This window comes from Lonchura striata, chromosome 14 (assembly GCF_046129695.1).
Source record: "Lonchura striata isolate bLonStr1 chromosome 14, bLonStr1.mat, whole genome shotgun sequence".
Taxonomy (NCBI): Eukaryota; Metazoa; Chordata; class Aves; order Passeriformes; family Estrildidae; genus Lonchura; species Lonchura striata.
This window is the reverse complement of record NC_134616.1, coordinates 18,234,452-18,249,940: the sequence shown is the minus strand read 5'-3', so window position 1 is coordinate 18,249,940 and position 15,489 is coordinate 18,234,452. Positions and strand designations below refer to the sequence as shown.

General features: G+C 46.9%; 1 protein-coding gene across 7 annotated transcripts in view; it reads right to left on the bottom strand.

The window, feature by feature from the left end:
* The window catches only part of GABRA3 (gamma-aminobutyric acid type A receptor subunit alpha3), a 118,182-nt gene that overhangs the window by 13,393 nt on the left and 89,300 nt on the right, over positions 1-15,489 (bottom strand). For all 7 annotated transcript variants that reach the window (XM_031504823.2, XM_031504822.2, XM_031504826.2 and 4 more), the window contains 3 exons: positions 14,098-14,318; positions 4,117-4,199; positions 23-166 (listed from right to left, as the gene is read on the bottom strand). In XM_031504823.2, coding sequence (XP_031360683.2) covers positions 23-166; positions 4,117-4,199; positions 14,098-14,318 — 448 coding nt within the window. The remainder of the gene's footprint in view (positions 1-22; positions 167-4,116; positions 4,200-14,097; positions 14,319-15,489) is intronic.

The following is a 15,489-nucleotide window of genomic DNA, read 5'->3' as shown; positions in this document are numbered from 1 at the left end:
CCCCTGGTGGTCCCACAAATACCTGTGCTGGATCGAACCATCTCTGTCCCAACCACATGGCCCAGCAGGTCATACTGGTTCAGGCGAGATCCACCCTTGGCTACTTCCACAGATTTATCCTTCCCCAGGGTCCAGGTGTAGATCACCTCTGTCTTTGTGTAGGCATCTGCAGAGGAGGGAGAAGAACAAGGTCTGTGCTTCTGCCTGACCTAAAATACACCAAAATTAGCCTGTAGCCAAATTAATATTTGCTGTGCATCTCTCAGAGCCACATGGCTGAGACAGCCAAGCATGGCCAGAGACCAAGGCAGATCAACAACTGTTAAATCAAATGAGCTGGGGTTTTTGGAAGGGAGCTGCAGAGGGGCAGAGCTCTGTCACTGAGAGACAGGCTGTCCCTGTGACGTGCTGACTCTGCAAGGGCTGGCTCCAACAGGGACAGCACAGGATGGCATCCAGACCAGCAGGGCAGCACAGCCCTGCCCTGCCAGGGACAGGGGAAGTCCTGCTGGCAGCAGCTGGCAGCAAAGGCTGAAAGCAAATGGGGCTAAATTTTAGATTCAAAAGTTAAAAGTCTTTACCCTCACTCAGAGTCAACCCTCTCCAAGACTCCCAGAATTGGAGGCGGTGTCCTCTCACACCTAAATGCTTTTTCCTGTTGCATTAATAAGCAGCCAGGACTCAGTTTCTTCATGTAGGAAAAGCCCCTTCTTTATTCACATAACTCATTTTTATATCATCTGTACAGACCTTGTATTCAACTCTAATTGGCTAGTAGTTTTCTTGCCACTCAATCATTGGTTAATAACTGGTATTTTACCTTTCCATCAAATCTCTCTATTCTTGCATTGTTTACATATTTTCTTCACTGTTCTCATGGGACGGATTTATTGGTTATGCAGGTACAAACTTATTTTTCTTACTAGACTAGGTTGTTGTGTTATTTTTTATTCTTATGCCTTTATTCTTATGATTTTGTCTTATGGGAACTTACAAACTACTGCTAACTTGGCTAAACTAGAAGGGCCTAAACCATATTTTATAAGGCCTTTTTTTTATAATATCTCTAACTGTCTGCAACATTTTTCCTGTGTTTGTGACCGAGCATCTGCTCTGTCCTCACTGCCAGTCCCCCTCTCAGGAGTGCCCTTGGCTTTTCCAGTCCTATGGTTATCCAAAAAGTGAGTCTCTCCAGACTGCAAGGAGCTATTTCTCCCCAAAATTTCTGTCCATACCAAGTTTGCACCAGCTTTTTAAGGAAGATCAGAGTTCACTAAACAGAGCCTTCAGTTCATTTTTACCCTCCACCTTCACCTGGTGAAGACCTGAAGGAATTCTTTGGCTGGGGTCAGGTCAAGCAAAGTGTCAGGTCTACTGGAGAAACATGGCAGCTCCTGAGAAAACCCCATTTCTGTGATCTTTCTAAAACAGCCACTGTTATTGCTGCACTGTGGGTTTGGGCAAACCTGTTCCACATTAAGCAGGGGCTGTGCAAAGCCTTGGGAGAGGTTTTGGTGATCAGCCAAGGTTTCTCAGCAGGCCACAATGCTGCCTAAGCTCTTCTGATGCAGGCTGGCACCTCCTACCCCAGTGCAACACTCTGCTTTTCCAACCCCTCCTTCCAGCCCTCCACATGCTTCTGGAGCCCTCCATCCTCCTTCAGAGCTTTGTACAGCTCTGCCACTGCTCTGCCACCTGATGGGCAGCACCTCCTGCTCAGCAGTGCCAGTCCACTGCCACTCTCACCCTACAGAAGGAACTTGCCCACGGTTTCAAAGCCATCATTCCTGAAAATTCAGCTGTCTGTCTATCTGGTTGTCTGGGACAGAAGGGTATCTGATGCCACACAGGCATGGCATGGATGCTTGGAGCACGTTAAATGCCAGGCAGCTGCTTTGTTCAGCTCAGTGCCTCGTTTGCAATGCAAAACCCAATCCAAACAGGGACAGCTAGTGGACATTTGGAGGAGCTGGTAAATTCAGCAGCATCTCCTGCTCCCCTGGTCTCAGAGAGCTGCTGTACAACTGTCCTGTGATGGCTCAGGAGCAGCTCTCTGCAGGGCACATTTATCTTCCAGGGAGCAGGGGGACAGGCAGAGCCATCCCTTCACTGCACTTGGCCCGAGGGATGATGCAGGTGGGCAGCTGAAGCTCTCAGGAATGCCTGATGCCCTTCATTCTCCTGCAAATTCTCTGCCTTGCCCCCTCGGGGGGCTGCTGTGGTGGCCCAGGGACAGTCACTTGTGGGGATCAGCAGAAAATGGTCTGTGAGGCAAACACATCATCCTTGGAGCAGCGTGGGTCTGGCACTGCCATTATCCTCCTAATTGCAAATCTGACCTGCTTTAGGCTTCTTGAAAATGAGCAGCTTCCAGCTGTCAATGGCTTTTTGGTGAAAACACTGGTTTAATCCCACTCCAACACAGGAGAGGTGAGCTCTGATGCTCTGTGAGTGTTTTAGAAAAAATCACATTAATGTTAACCAGGGGCAAGTTTCTGAGCTCCTTGTCTCAAAACTCTCATCATTCAGAGGTCACATCAGTAAAAAAATAAGCCCAAGGGTGTTCCAGCAGAAATACACACATTAATCTCTTTTCCTCACCAAGAAACATTATAAGCAATTAGATGTGCAGTAATCTGCCTTCCTGCAAGTCTTGTAATAATCCCAGAGTTTAGGCCTGAGGTATGAGATTTGATATCCCTTCTCACAAGGTCAATTAACATTAATAATTCATCCTTCTCTAAGGCTTGCTCTTTTACTGGCCTTAGTGATGTCTTGTGGCAATGAGTTCTACATTTAATTAGGTGCTGCCTAAGAAATAGCTTTATTTTAGTAGTTCTGAATAATCCACTTTCATGGGTACAGTTTGTCATGAGGCAGAAGAGCAGATGCACATGATAAATATGATTTCCTCTCCTGCCAATCAAACTTTTCAACTTTGTCCTCAGTTAGCTCCCAGGAAGTGCCAGTTTGGGAAGGTTGGGGTTTCTCTGGGGGTTACTGGTGTGGGCTCATTCTTTAGCTGGAGGTGGGAAAGTCTCTCATCTAACACAAATACAGACTAAAAGTGGTGCTCAGTTTATTGGACCTGGGAAAGACACCAGGCAGAGCCAGACTATGATGTTTATTTTCACATTGTGGTGAGCCAGGGTCTTGGGGTTTGGCTCCCACTCACTTTGGGAACAAAACCAAATGAAATTTAACTTGCATTTGAGAGAGATAAGAGAACTATATGGGAAGCCCAAGCAGCTGAGCAGCTGCAAGTCTGGGAGTCTGGGAGCAGCTTTCAGCTCAGCAGCAGCCTGCAAATCCTCCCTAAACCAGGACCCTTGGCTGCTGGGACTGAGACTCCCAGAGCTTCCAAGCCTTTCACTGGAGAGCTGCCTGCCTGACAGACTGAAGAGGGGCGAGGGTTTGTGAGTTCCAGTGGAGCGTGGAGCCAGAGGAACCAGGCCCTGAGGCTCTCTAGACTGGCAGGATGGGACACCCAGCAGCAGCCAGCACTGCTGTCCCAAATCTGTCTTCCCAGCATCCCCTTGTGATGGAGGAAAAGCACCACTCAGATTTATAATCACAGAATCAGTAATGTTAGAAAAGACCTCTCAGATTACCAAGTCTGACCACTGACACATCACTGCCAAGCCCATGTCCCCAGGTACCCAAACTATATATTTTTGAACACTTTGAGGGATGGTGACTCCACCACCTCCCCAAGCTGCTGTTCCAATGCTTGAGCACCCTTAGAATGAAGAAATTTTTCCTAATATCCAATCTAAACGTTCCTTGGCACAATCTGAGGTAATTTACTCTCATCCTGCCACTTGTTACCTGGGAGAAGAGACCAATTCCAACCTGGCTACTTTCTAAATAATTTGCAGCAAAACCATGGGTGTCTAACCCACCCTGTCAGCCTGAGTTGAGCACAGACTCGCTCAGTGATGAATTGCATGTATAAGACAGCAGAAAAAAAGATTTGGTCACATTATCATCAGCAGAAATTAATATTAGCCTTACTAAAGTCCTGTGTGACACCAGGCACACAAAGGAGTGCTCTTCAGCCCTGTACCTGGAAGTCTGCAAGGAAGTCCTTGCAGAGGGGCTGCTGGGGGTACTTACAGCTCCCAAATTTCAGGGGGCAGGCGTGCACGTCCATTGGGAAGTCCTCCAGGTGCATGGGGCACTCGGCGTGGATGGTCAGCCTGCAGGACAAAGCACAGGGGCTGCTCAGGGCCAGGCTGGCCTCTGCCACAGCAGCGCTGGCAAAGTGCTCACCAGGGCTCACCAGCCTTGGGGTCTCTGGGCAGAAGGCCCCCAGCTGTGGAGAGGACAGAAGGACACACATCTGGCAGCATTTTCCACGGTGTAAACTCAACCCTACGGACTGAGTTCATCTTCACCCACTCAGAGCTGTGGGAAAACCTGCCAGAGCCCAGGACCCCTGTGTGCTCAGGGGCAGTGAGCAGAGCTCCTGGGGCCAGGGGACACCTGATGGACCATGCTGGCAGGCAGAGGGGAAGGGATTCAGGGGCTCCCAGGAATAGGCCTGGTGGCCTGGAAGGAGCTGAGGCTGGCAGATGGGTCAGAGTCCAGATCCATGAAGCCAGCAGGGCACAACACCCCCTGTCCATGGGGGACACCTCACCCCACCTCCCCTGGCAGCACTGCAGAGGATGCTGCTGGCAGGTAAAGAGCTGGAACATCCTGGGACTGTCTGGGGCTGTGCAGGACAACCTGTGCTTTCCAAATCCCCCAAATCCCCGTAGGATAGCTCATCAGGAAGCAGCTTGATGAGGGAGGCACAGCCATAAAAACAGTGTGCTGCAGAATATGGGGCCAGGCATAAAAATATCCATTATAAAGGACTCTAAAGAAGGGAGCTCGTGTTCCTTCCTGGAGTACTGCAAAGTGTGCAGCCAGGGAGAGGGAGCCAGGAGAGACAGCTTCCCAGGAGATGTCTAAAACAATCTTCTCTGAAGGAACCATTTGTAGGAAAACAAAAACCAGACTCACTTCTGATGGCTCAGCAAAACAGCAAACAAACCATGGCAGGAGCAACATGTGGATGCAAAGGGCAACTGCACAGACTGAAGGTGGAATTGTGCAAAACTCAGGTCCAGAAGCTTCTATTGAGATATTTTCCTTTGGCTAGAAAAATGTTCAGCCAAGTTATTCTTCACAGAAAATACTGAGGCTTAGTCAAATGCAAAATAAACCCTGAAAAAATAAAGGCTTTGGGGTTTGTTTGCTGAAAGCAAAGAATAAATTTGTTTTAAGAACAGAAATAAAATAAAAATAAAGGTTATTTCTTTTTGGCAGACAAACCTTAAATGCTTATATTAAAAAAAAAAAAAAAAAAAAGAGGGCTTTTAAAAAAATTTGACATCATAAAATTCAGTGGACAAAACCCACAAACTGCTGTAAAAAGCCCTGTGGAGGAAACAAAGCAGAATGGCTGGGAGGTGGCAGGGGTGGCACAGCTGCAGTGACAGTGGCTGCAGGTGGCAGCTGGTGCTGTGAGAGGGGACAGCCACACACAGGGCCCAGGGCAGCAAACCCTGCCCAGCTGCTGCACTGGAGACTCCCCATCACCTCTTGTTGAGCAGCTAACCAGTACCCACAGAAATTACCAAAACGTTATTGGTTCATTTGTAGAGGTAAAGCATAGCCAAGCATTCCACCGTACCCTGAAAGCGAGTCAGGTAACATGAACACACTCACTGTGGTAACACCTAATACTAAAACAGTTTCAGAAAACACAAAAAAGAACAAAAATTCTACTCATGTATATCCAAAAAATTACAATAGTAATTTCAAGCCATAGAAAAAAGCACCAAAAATTTCAACAAGCTTCTTTTTACCTAAAATTTTTTCTGAAGCAACATTGAAACAAATAAGATTAGATGTTAGCTAAGCAAACAAATACCTCATCCAATACACTCAGTGACATGCTGACTGATGTCAGCAGTGTCCGACAGACCACGCTCCAAATCAAGCAGCAATTAATTTTCTTTTACTAGCACATAAACATAGTTGTAAAGAATTCAAGGAAATGTGTTACATAAATTTGTCTAACCATTCTGACTCCATTCACAAAAATACACAAAAGCTTAAAGACTTAACAGCTAAAATTAAAAACAAACAAACAGTCAATTTCTTCAATGAGTAAGGCTTAGCCCCTTAGTCAAGGCAACTTTACAAGTTAGGTAAAATCTTGTTAATAGTTGTGGTATTAATATTAATGATAATACCTTGTAACTTCATTGTTCAATACAAATTACAAACAGACCCATCAGGCTGTGAGCTCTGCTCTGCCAGGTGAGGGAAGGAGCCCTGGCATTTCAGACAGTGCCCAGAGGGGTCAGGGGAGCTGGCAATCCACGAGGGATGTTGGAACTCAACATGTCCCTCAGACTTTTATGGAGGTTCCAGGTCCAGGTCAGAAGCATTTGAGACCCTGGCAGGCAGCTGGAAACAGCTGTGATTTTGGGTTTGAACCATGGAATGATTTACCAACCTTGCAGGTAGAACAAGAAGTCACAAAAGTTTAGATATTATAGTAGAAGTAGTCACAAAGTAGAGGGGAGAATTTTTTAGTATTGTACAGGGGGGTTTTGGCACCTGTACAGGGGGGTTTTTACTTTGTACATGGGGGTCAGAAGTTTTAAGATGGAGGAATGTGGGCTGATCCGTTCCTCCTCTTTCTCCTTCCTTACCTCCATGTTTTTGGTGATGTTGGCACTCCCAGATTGGTTTAGAGTAGAAAAGCACCATTTAATATAGGTAATAGGCATTGGGGAAAACTGTAAACATGTAACATGTAATGTACCATATAAAAGATAGAAAAGCACCATTTAATATAGGCAATAGGCATTGGGAAAAACTGTAACCATGTAACACGTAATGTACCATATAAAAGATAGAAAATCACCATTTAATATAGGTAATAGGCATTGGGGGAAACTGTAACCATGTAACACGTAATGTACCATATAAAAGATAGAAAATCCCCATTTAATATAGGTAATAGGCATTGGGAAAAACTGTAACCATGTCACACGTAATGTACCATATAAAAGAGAGCAGCAGCCCTGGGCAGGGAGAGAAGAAGCAGTCGGGGTCAGAGAGGATGTCAGGGTGTGTGTGTGCCTCTGCCTGAGCTGTGAGCAAACCACAGCAGCCCCAGAAGAAAATCTTTTAGATAACTTGCAATAAACTGCCTTGAGACCAAACAACAGAGACTGCTGAGCCTTTCTTTGGAAGCTCGGGTGGGAGGAGAGACTTTTCCACCACATGGAGCCCCTGAATCAGGCCTGGGTTCCGACAGAGGGAGAGCAGAGGAGCTGGAGCAAGCAGCAGAGGAGCAGAGTTGCTGTGACAAACCAAGGCATTGTTTATCAACGTGGGCTGTAAAACTTGCTGACACCGTGTAGATTCACAGCCAGTTTAACTATGAAGAGATGAAATTCTGCCTGGTCCTCAAAAACAGAGGTGAAAGTGCAGCATCTCAGCACACAGAACCCACAATGAGGCCTGTTATTAGATAGGATTGGCTTGGAAAAAAAATTTTAAAACAAAGATTTACACCTTGCCAAAACCAGCTCAATACCAGGCTGGCCAAGAGGGCATGGAGGGGATGCTGGCTGTCCTGCTCCACAGCTGCCTCTAGCCTGGCTGTCCCAGCCAGGCCAAGAACCACGGTATGCCCAAAGCAACTTCCTGGAGACAAATCTCTCTGACTTGGTGATCTGTTCCTCACCACTGCACTGAATGCAACTGTTTTACATGAAAGAGGAGAAGACCTGACCTTTAGAGTTCAGTCAGGGCTCACTGAAGACTGACAGTGATTTTCACAAGGCTACAAATACTGTGTTGTAATTATTTTCTCCAGGACACTCAAAGGCCACTGTTGCAGCATTTCTGAGAGAGAGAGGGCATGATTTATGTTTGGAATGAGATTTGATCTACTCCAGTCCAGGCCTCAGATTTGGGTCTTGTGAGGCCTTCCAGCCTCTGACACAGAAATTAAGAGTTTGTGGCGCAGTTAGAAATTGTATTAAGGTGTCATGGGGAGCACTGGGCTGTCTGGGTGTGAAGTAGCACAGGTTTATAGTGTGAGGTTTAGGCCACCTTAAGACAAAGATCAACAATGTTAGCTGCCAATGAGAGTGCCTTTGTAAACTGTAAACTATATAGAAACGTATATAAACTGCCATCTTCTCTGGAATAAAGGGAGAACATTGCATTAATCATTTTGGTTGGATGTGAGTTCTGTCCTGTCCAGCTTTGCCTTATCTGAGGTCCCTGGCTTTGGGCCACCATGAACAAATTGCTCATTTGCTCTGATGCCTCTCTTTTCAACTATGGATTTCAAGAAGCAGGTATAAAGACCTGGCAGCTTGGTGAGGACTTGACTGCCTTGCTCTTCCTGTTCTGTTTCTTTTGTGACGTTCTCTTCAGCCAGCTCAAAATCCACTTGGGGAGTTCTTGGCTGGCAAGCTTGTCAAGCATATTCTCACAGATCTTAGACTTTGAATCTTTCTGTGTCTTTTCCAACTGCAATGGACTTTTTCCTTCTCATTTTGTCACTGTCACTTGTGTCAGGGAAATGCTGAGACATTTCCCCTGTCTCCCTCAGCAGCCCACACCAGAATTTTCCTTTTTACCTGCCTGGTTTTTTCATCTGCATCACTCATTGCTTTATTTCCAAAGGCTCTTAACTGGGAGTTCCCAAAGTTGGCTTTTCCAAAGGACTTAATCTCTGACCAGTACCCTCCTCCTGATGGATCCTGAACTGACAGCAAAGAACCCAGGAAAGTCTTTCCCTTCCACTGTACTGTCTGCAAGTGTTGGCTGTGATCATCAGCCACTCTGAATAAGGCTGGATGACCCCAAGAACTGCAGATTGTGGGTCTGGTGGGTTTGTGACATTTAAAGCAGCCAGGAAGAACCTCAGAGAGGACCAGGACAGCAGCAGAGACTGGTCTTGGCCAAACCCTCCTGCCCTCTCCAGGCCATGGCCAACAAGAGCAAGTGCTGTCAAGGGAGGAGACAATTTTATATGGATCTGGATGACTCCCTCGATGTGTGGGAATGCAGCAGTTGCATTTTAAATCAAAAGCCTGTTTTATTAGTTGATCCAGCAAGCAATAAAACAAGAAATCCATCAAGAAACCACTGTAAAAGCAACCTGATCTGCCACTTCTCCGCCTACAACTGAAGATTTTAAGTTTCCTGAAATTAAATAAAAAAAAAGGAAAAGTCACATCATTTCAGCGAGATGAGTCTGGTTCAGCAGCTTCAGGTCAGCAGGTTCACAGGTAACACAAGAAAAGTCAAAGCATCAAACCATCAGGAATGTCTCTCCCTTCCCAGACAATTACCACAGCCTCTGCAGCACTTGGATGAAAGGGTTTATTGTAGAAATTCTCATTTCTGCCCCTTATCCTGTGCAAGGGAGCTGATGGCCAGAGAGCCACTGCGTTTTGCTTCATTGCTCTGATGGGCTATTCACATCCAGGAGCCCTGAAAAATCCTAAGAAGGCCTGAAGAGCACATAAAAAATAGCCAAGATGCCAGAAATCTCCTCAGCCAGCAGTCGTAGCCTTTGGCTCACCAGTCCCAGGCACCTGCAATAACTTATGCAGAACTGTCTTGAAGCCAAACCCCAAACTCCTCGTGTTTTCTCTTCACTTGGCTGGCACAATGGCACCGAAAGTGGAACATCCAGGACAGAACCCGTGTTTTTTTCCCCTTTTAAAGTCCTTTGAGCTGCACCAACACAATGGCAAGAAGCGTGAATCAGGCTAAACATACATCTGCCAGGGCTGGGGGATAACAAACCTCTTCAGCTGCGTTCTCATGGTTACCAGGAGCTTAGCAAAGCCTTTGATGTGTCATTAGAGCCCCTGTCGTTACCTGCGTGCAGCTGCAGGATGAGCCAGGATCTCAGCCCAGTTTCTGGGACACAAATGTAAAAATCCCTCGGTGTGTGAGTGCTACAAAAACATGACAGCACCCTGCACGGCAGGGCTAGCTTTGTTTATGCCAGGGATACTGCTGGAGTTTTGTCCTGATTTCTTCTCCAGGAGGTTCATTAATAACCACAGTCAGGCCGAGCAGTGTTTACGGTCTAGGCTGTGAGAGAATCTAGGTTAGGTTTAATTGAGGGGTTTAAGCTTGAAAGCCAAATTGCTTCTAGGATCCTTGTGCTGGATCTGGAAGCACTGATTTCACTTTCCATCCTCCCCCAGCCCCTGGAGATTTCAGCCCATGATGGCAGAAATGTAGTGAGATAAGGTGTTCTCTGAAGATTTCTCCCTCCTGGGACAGTTTCCTTAAAAACTCTGTCTGCACAAAGCCGAGCCTGGAAAACAGATCATTTTTGTCTTTGGATTTGCTCTGGCAGGGAGAAGTTGGAGCAAATCTCATCTTGCTGCCTGCTTGTGTTTTTATCAGGCAGCCAAGCTCTACTCTGCTTGGATCCGTCTGTGATGTTTTCTGGGGTCAGCCCTGGTGTGGGAACAGACAAAGAGCTGCCAGCCCACAGAGCCAGGAGAGCTGGGGCTGGGCTGTCCCAGCTGCTGCTCCTACAGACAGGCTGCACCTCCATCGTGGGGAGGCTGCTGCAGAGCCTGGAGCCATCCCTACTTGCCTGGGGGCTAAAAACCCCCCAGCCAGTAAAGACACCCCAAAAAGCCTTTGCTGAGGGAGAGACACTGCAAAGCTCTGTGATTTCAAAAGGCAGCATGGGAAACCCAAACCCCAGGAATGGCACACCAGGTAGAGGACCTGCTCTGGGATTCCACAGCTCCTGTAGGGCTGCACGTCTCCTGGGCCCTGCTTTCCCTCCCGCTGTGCCTCTGCCTCACCTGAGGGTTCCCAAGGACTGCATGCTGTCTTCAGCAGCACAGGCTCTTGAGGTAGAGCCTTTAGGCATGCAGTGAATGTGTCAGCCTGACAGGTAAAGAAAACATCCTCCAAGTGCATAACTTGAGCACATATTGTCTGGGAACCACTTTGACAATAACCACAGAGCCTCAACACGCCATTCTGACAGGCCCTGTTAAGAGCAGAAGAGCTTTTTAAAGCCTTGATTCACAAAGCTGAATCCCATCAGCACAGCATTAAACTTTCACTATTTTTCCATGCTTCCAGGCTGGGGAGAGCCAGAGCATTATCTGTGTGCCCCACACAATCTCAGCCAGAGAGCACACCCAGAGATGGCTGCCTTGGCTACTTTTGTCTCTTCCTTACATAAATCCAAGCACCATTCCCAGGTTGTTGTTGCACTCAGGTCTGACACCAGAGTTTAGAGACCGCAGCTGGGCTTGTGTGAACTACTTGGACCATGCAGGAGCTCCACAAGGAGAGACTGCAGAGGCAGGGATACATAATGAAACTGCATCCCTGTGCTCGCTGAGGCAGCTGGAGGAGCAGGGAAGGAGAAGAGGGATTGGCAATCCTGGGGAGTAGAGAAATGCAGCTCGGTGCAGTGGTCACAAAGGTTGTTTTGTGGCCCAGGTGCTGAGGCCTGTCAGGTCAGGGGTGTGCACTGTGACATTGCACTGATCCACGAGGAGAATGTGCCATGACTGAAGGAGATCTCTGGATGCTGGGCTACAGCTGCTGTGCAGCTCCTGGCAGCTCTGGTCAGTGATAAAGAGGCTCTCTCCAGGAGCTATAAATATTGTCACACAGGTGTCATTTTGCTGGATGCATGTGTCAGACTTGCTGTTCCACCAGAGCAAGTTCATCTATAACTGTAAGCCTTGACTAAGAGAAGTTGGCTTTCCCAGCAGGATAAATAGCAAGAGACGTGCCTCTAATTGCACATCAGCAGAGCTGATCCCTCAAGGATATTGCCTGGTACAAGGGAAAGGAGCAGGATATTCTCAGCAGTCAAACTGCATGGCCAGGTATCAATCTAGACTGAGCCTGCAAGGGATCACCTGGGCAGTGCTGCCAGGCCACTGGAAATCTGGTGGAAGCCCAAACTCTCTCCCCAGCCAGCAGGGCACCCCTTTGGATTTGCACTTTGCTGGATGTCAGCTGTGTGCATTTGGCTTCAAGGTCCTGCCCCTTCCTGTGGGGACACAGATGCACATCCCTGGGCCTGGGGAGGACAGCAAAGGCATCACTTGGACAGAAAACAAGAGGCTCCCTCAGCCCTTCCCTGGGAGAGGTTTCAAAGCAGTTAACAAGGGAAGGTGATACCACCATCATCGTTTGACAGGGGAATTGAGGTGGGAGTGCCTTGGAATGGCAAAGCCAGGTAGGTTTTGGTGGCTGAGCCTGAGGCTTGGTCCTGGCCCTGCAGTCTGTGCCCTTGCATCTTCCTTTCTGACACCCCACTCAAAAGAGACCCTGGTGGTCCTGAGCAGCACCAAGAAGAAGAAGAAAGGGAATAATCAGATGCTCCGAGACAGACATCCCCTCCTGGATGTGTTTACTTGCAATACCAGAGGAGTCCTGCTTTGTTCAGCACGCTGTGGTCACCTGGGCAGCTCTAACCACTCCAGAGCCTCCCCTGGGCTTCACACACTGGGTAAAGAAAAAATCTCTGTGCACAAGAGCTCCTGGCTCTGTGCAATTCAAAACATGACAGAAAGTCTCATATCCAACCCTCACCTCTGACAAAGCCTTAGGGATGTATTTAAGGGGGACAGGAGCACCTGTAAGAGGAGTTCCTTCATTCCCCAGTCCTTCAGCAGACAGCTAAACTGAAGGGTGCTTTGAGTTTATTTTAAAAAATCCCAAGACTCTCTTTTCTTCCAGAAGCTCATTCCCAAAAGTCTCATGATGCTGCTGCCACCCTGGCACCTGCCCAGCCCTGAATGGAAAAATAGATCCAATACTTTTTTAGTCACACAAAACTTGCTGAGGCTAATGGCTGTTTGCTGAATAAAGAAGTAGTGAAATGATTTAAAAGCTCTGAAATGGAGTCTTTTTTTTTTCCTTTTGCTGCCTTATGCCAGCAGCTCCTGTAATACTTTACAGTCAGACAATGATACAAAGTGCAGGGAGTGCGAGTTGTCTGCTTGCAGGTCAGGGAGCTGGGAGCAGAACAGAGCCCTTAAGTCAAGTTGGACTTTTCCCTTCATTTACCCCATCTGCCTTAATGTGAGATCACTGATGTGTGGAGACCTGAACCCCCAGGGCACTGGCAGGATTAGCTCATATTTGAGAACTGCTGCACAAAAGCAAGGCATTGTTTATCAATGTGGGCTGTAAAACTTGCTGACACCGTGTAGATTCACAGCCAGTTTAACTATGAAGAGATGAAATTCTGCCTGGTCCTCAAAAACAGAGGTGAAAGTGCAGCATCTCAGTACACAGAACCCACAATGAAGAATGTTATTAGTTAGGATTGGCTTGGAGATGGAGACAGAGAAAATAATTTTTTAAAACAAAGGTTTACACCTTGCCAAAACCAGCTCAATACCTTTCTTGTGCATTTATCAGCAGCTTGTTGTTTCATTTACAACCTATGACTCCTGCAACCCTGGCTTCTCCAAATCACAGTTTTTAATTAGCTGTTTGTTGGGCTTTTTCCCTAATGATGTACATTGATCACATAGATTTGGATTTTTTTTTATTCCACAAAGTGGGAAAAAACAACCCCATTGTTGTCACAAGAAAGCTTGGTCTCATTAGATGTGTGAAATGGTTCTGCTCTAACATGCTGAACAAATTTAGATCTGTTCTCAAGCTGCTGGAGAATAACAAATTCTCCCAGCCTAATGTTCCCTTACCAACAGCGGATACCTGATTCATATCCCATCACAGGTCAGAAAGAAAATTAATCCAGGTGGCACATCAACCTCACAAACTATAGATCCCAACACATCTACCTCAGCACATGAAAGCAAAAAAATCAATGTGAATGATGAGGGAAAATCTACCTGTAAAAATGTTCTAAGCTGAGGATCAGTGATGGTCCACAGGCAGGAAACTAGGCGAGCATGGAAAGCAGCAGGGTAGGACTCAAGTCTACTGACAATAGTCAGTGGAAGCCTGCACAAAGCCTGCTGTGAGCACCCTGAGGTGCCTGTATGTGCAGAAGGAGCTGGGGTTCCCTGCAAGGAGAGCCAGCCTCACCTCATGGTGTACAGGAGGGTGCCGTTGTCCACCAGGCGCAGCAGCTTGTTGGGGGTGGTCATGTTGTGGGCAACAGATTTCTTCCCGTTGTGGAAGAAAGTGTCAGGAGTCCAGATCTTACTGGCCAGCAGGTTGTTCAGGGGAAGGATTTTCATGGGACCATCAAACTTCAGCCTTTCATCTCTCCAGGACTGCCGGAAAAAGACGTCAATGGTGTATTCCTTTGGGGAGAGAGGAGAGGGAAATAAGTTGTGTTTTACTCAGCTCAAGAGGTGGTGTCTTATAGAACAAACTGGGTTTTGGCACACCCTGGTGACACGAAGTGTGGTGCAACAAGCACAGTGTGCTAACAGCAGTGCAGGATAGATGGGATTCAGCACATTTTGGGTAATGACTTACCTATGATGTCAAAATGTGCATGTCAGTGTTTCTGAGCACTGCAGAGAAGCTGCAGCACAGCCTACAGTGGCCAGAGCTGGGGTAGCCCTGCTGCACCACCACCTCTATTGAGAAGTTTCAGGGGAGAAAGGCCATCATGTGCATCTACACAGGTATTTTAGAAGGCAAAAATAAAGATCCTGGAGATGGAATCTGGCCAGGAGGCTGGTAATTACATCACTGCCCATAAAAAAGAAAAAAAAAAAGAAATAAAAAAGAAAAGAAAGAAACTTGCATGACGTTGTAATGTTATTTTGTTCCCCAGGTCACCTTTAGAAAATCATTTAATCAAAGACTTCCCAAACTTGCATTACAAGATCCTGTGACTTTCTTTTGTCTTTTTATTTCCTTTTCCTTTTTTTTTATTTTCTTCTTTCTGCCAGGGTAGAGACCCATTTCCCAGGCCAAATTCCAGCTGGGGCAGTTAGAAGTCACCTCTTTGAAGCCCTGCAGCCAAGCCAGCTCCTCACTCAGTGAAATGCAGATTCAGAAACCACTTTAGAGACAGAGGGGTCTTTGGAAAACCTCTCTGTCCCAACTGTTCTTCCTCCCCCTGCTGCTGGAGACTCATAATCTTTATTTACGCACTCCTGGAGGCCGCAGGACCAACCAAACTTATCATTGTGAATGATTTCTTTCCTGCAGCACTTCTCAGCAGCACTTAAAAACTGCTGTGCGTCATTTTCCTATAGGACAGAGAAATTCCTACAGTTTTTGCAGCAGATGGCAGCTGAATGGAGGCATCTCTGTAAATAAATCCATCCCTGCTCCCTGGCCATGCAGACACCCCTGCTCAAATATGAACCTTCTGGATCTTGGCTGGGGAAGAAAAGAGAAATTCTACATTCTCTGTCCTGTACAAGGTATTTTGTCCCTTCATGGAAGTGATCTCTAATTCATTATTTCTTGGTATAAACCTGAAGAATGAGCCTGTGTGCAGTCCCAGGAGGTTTG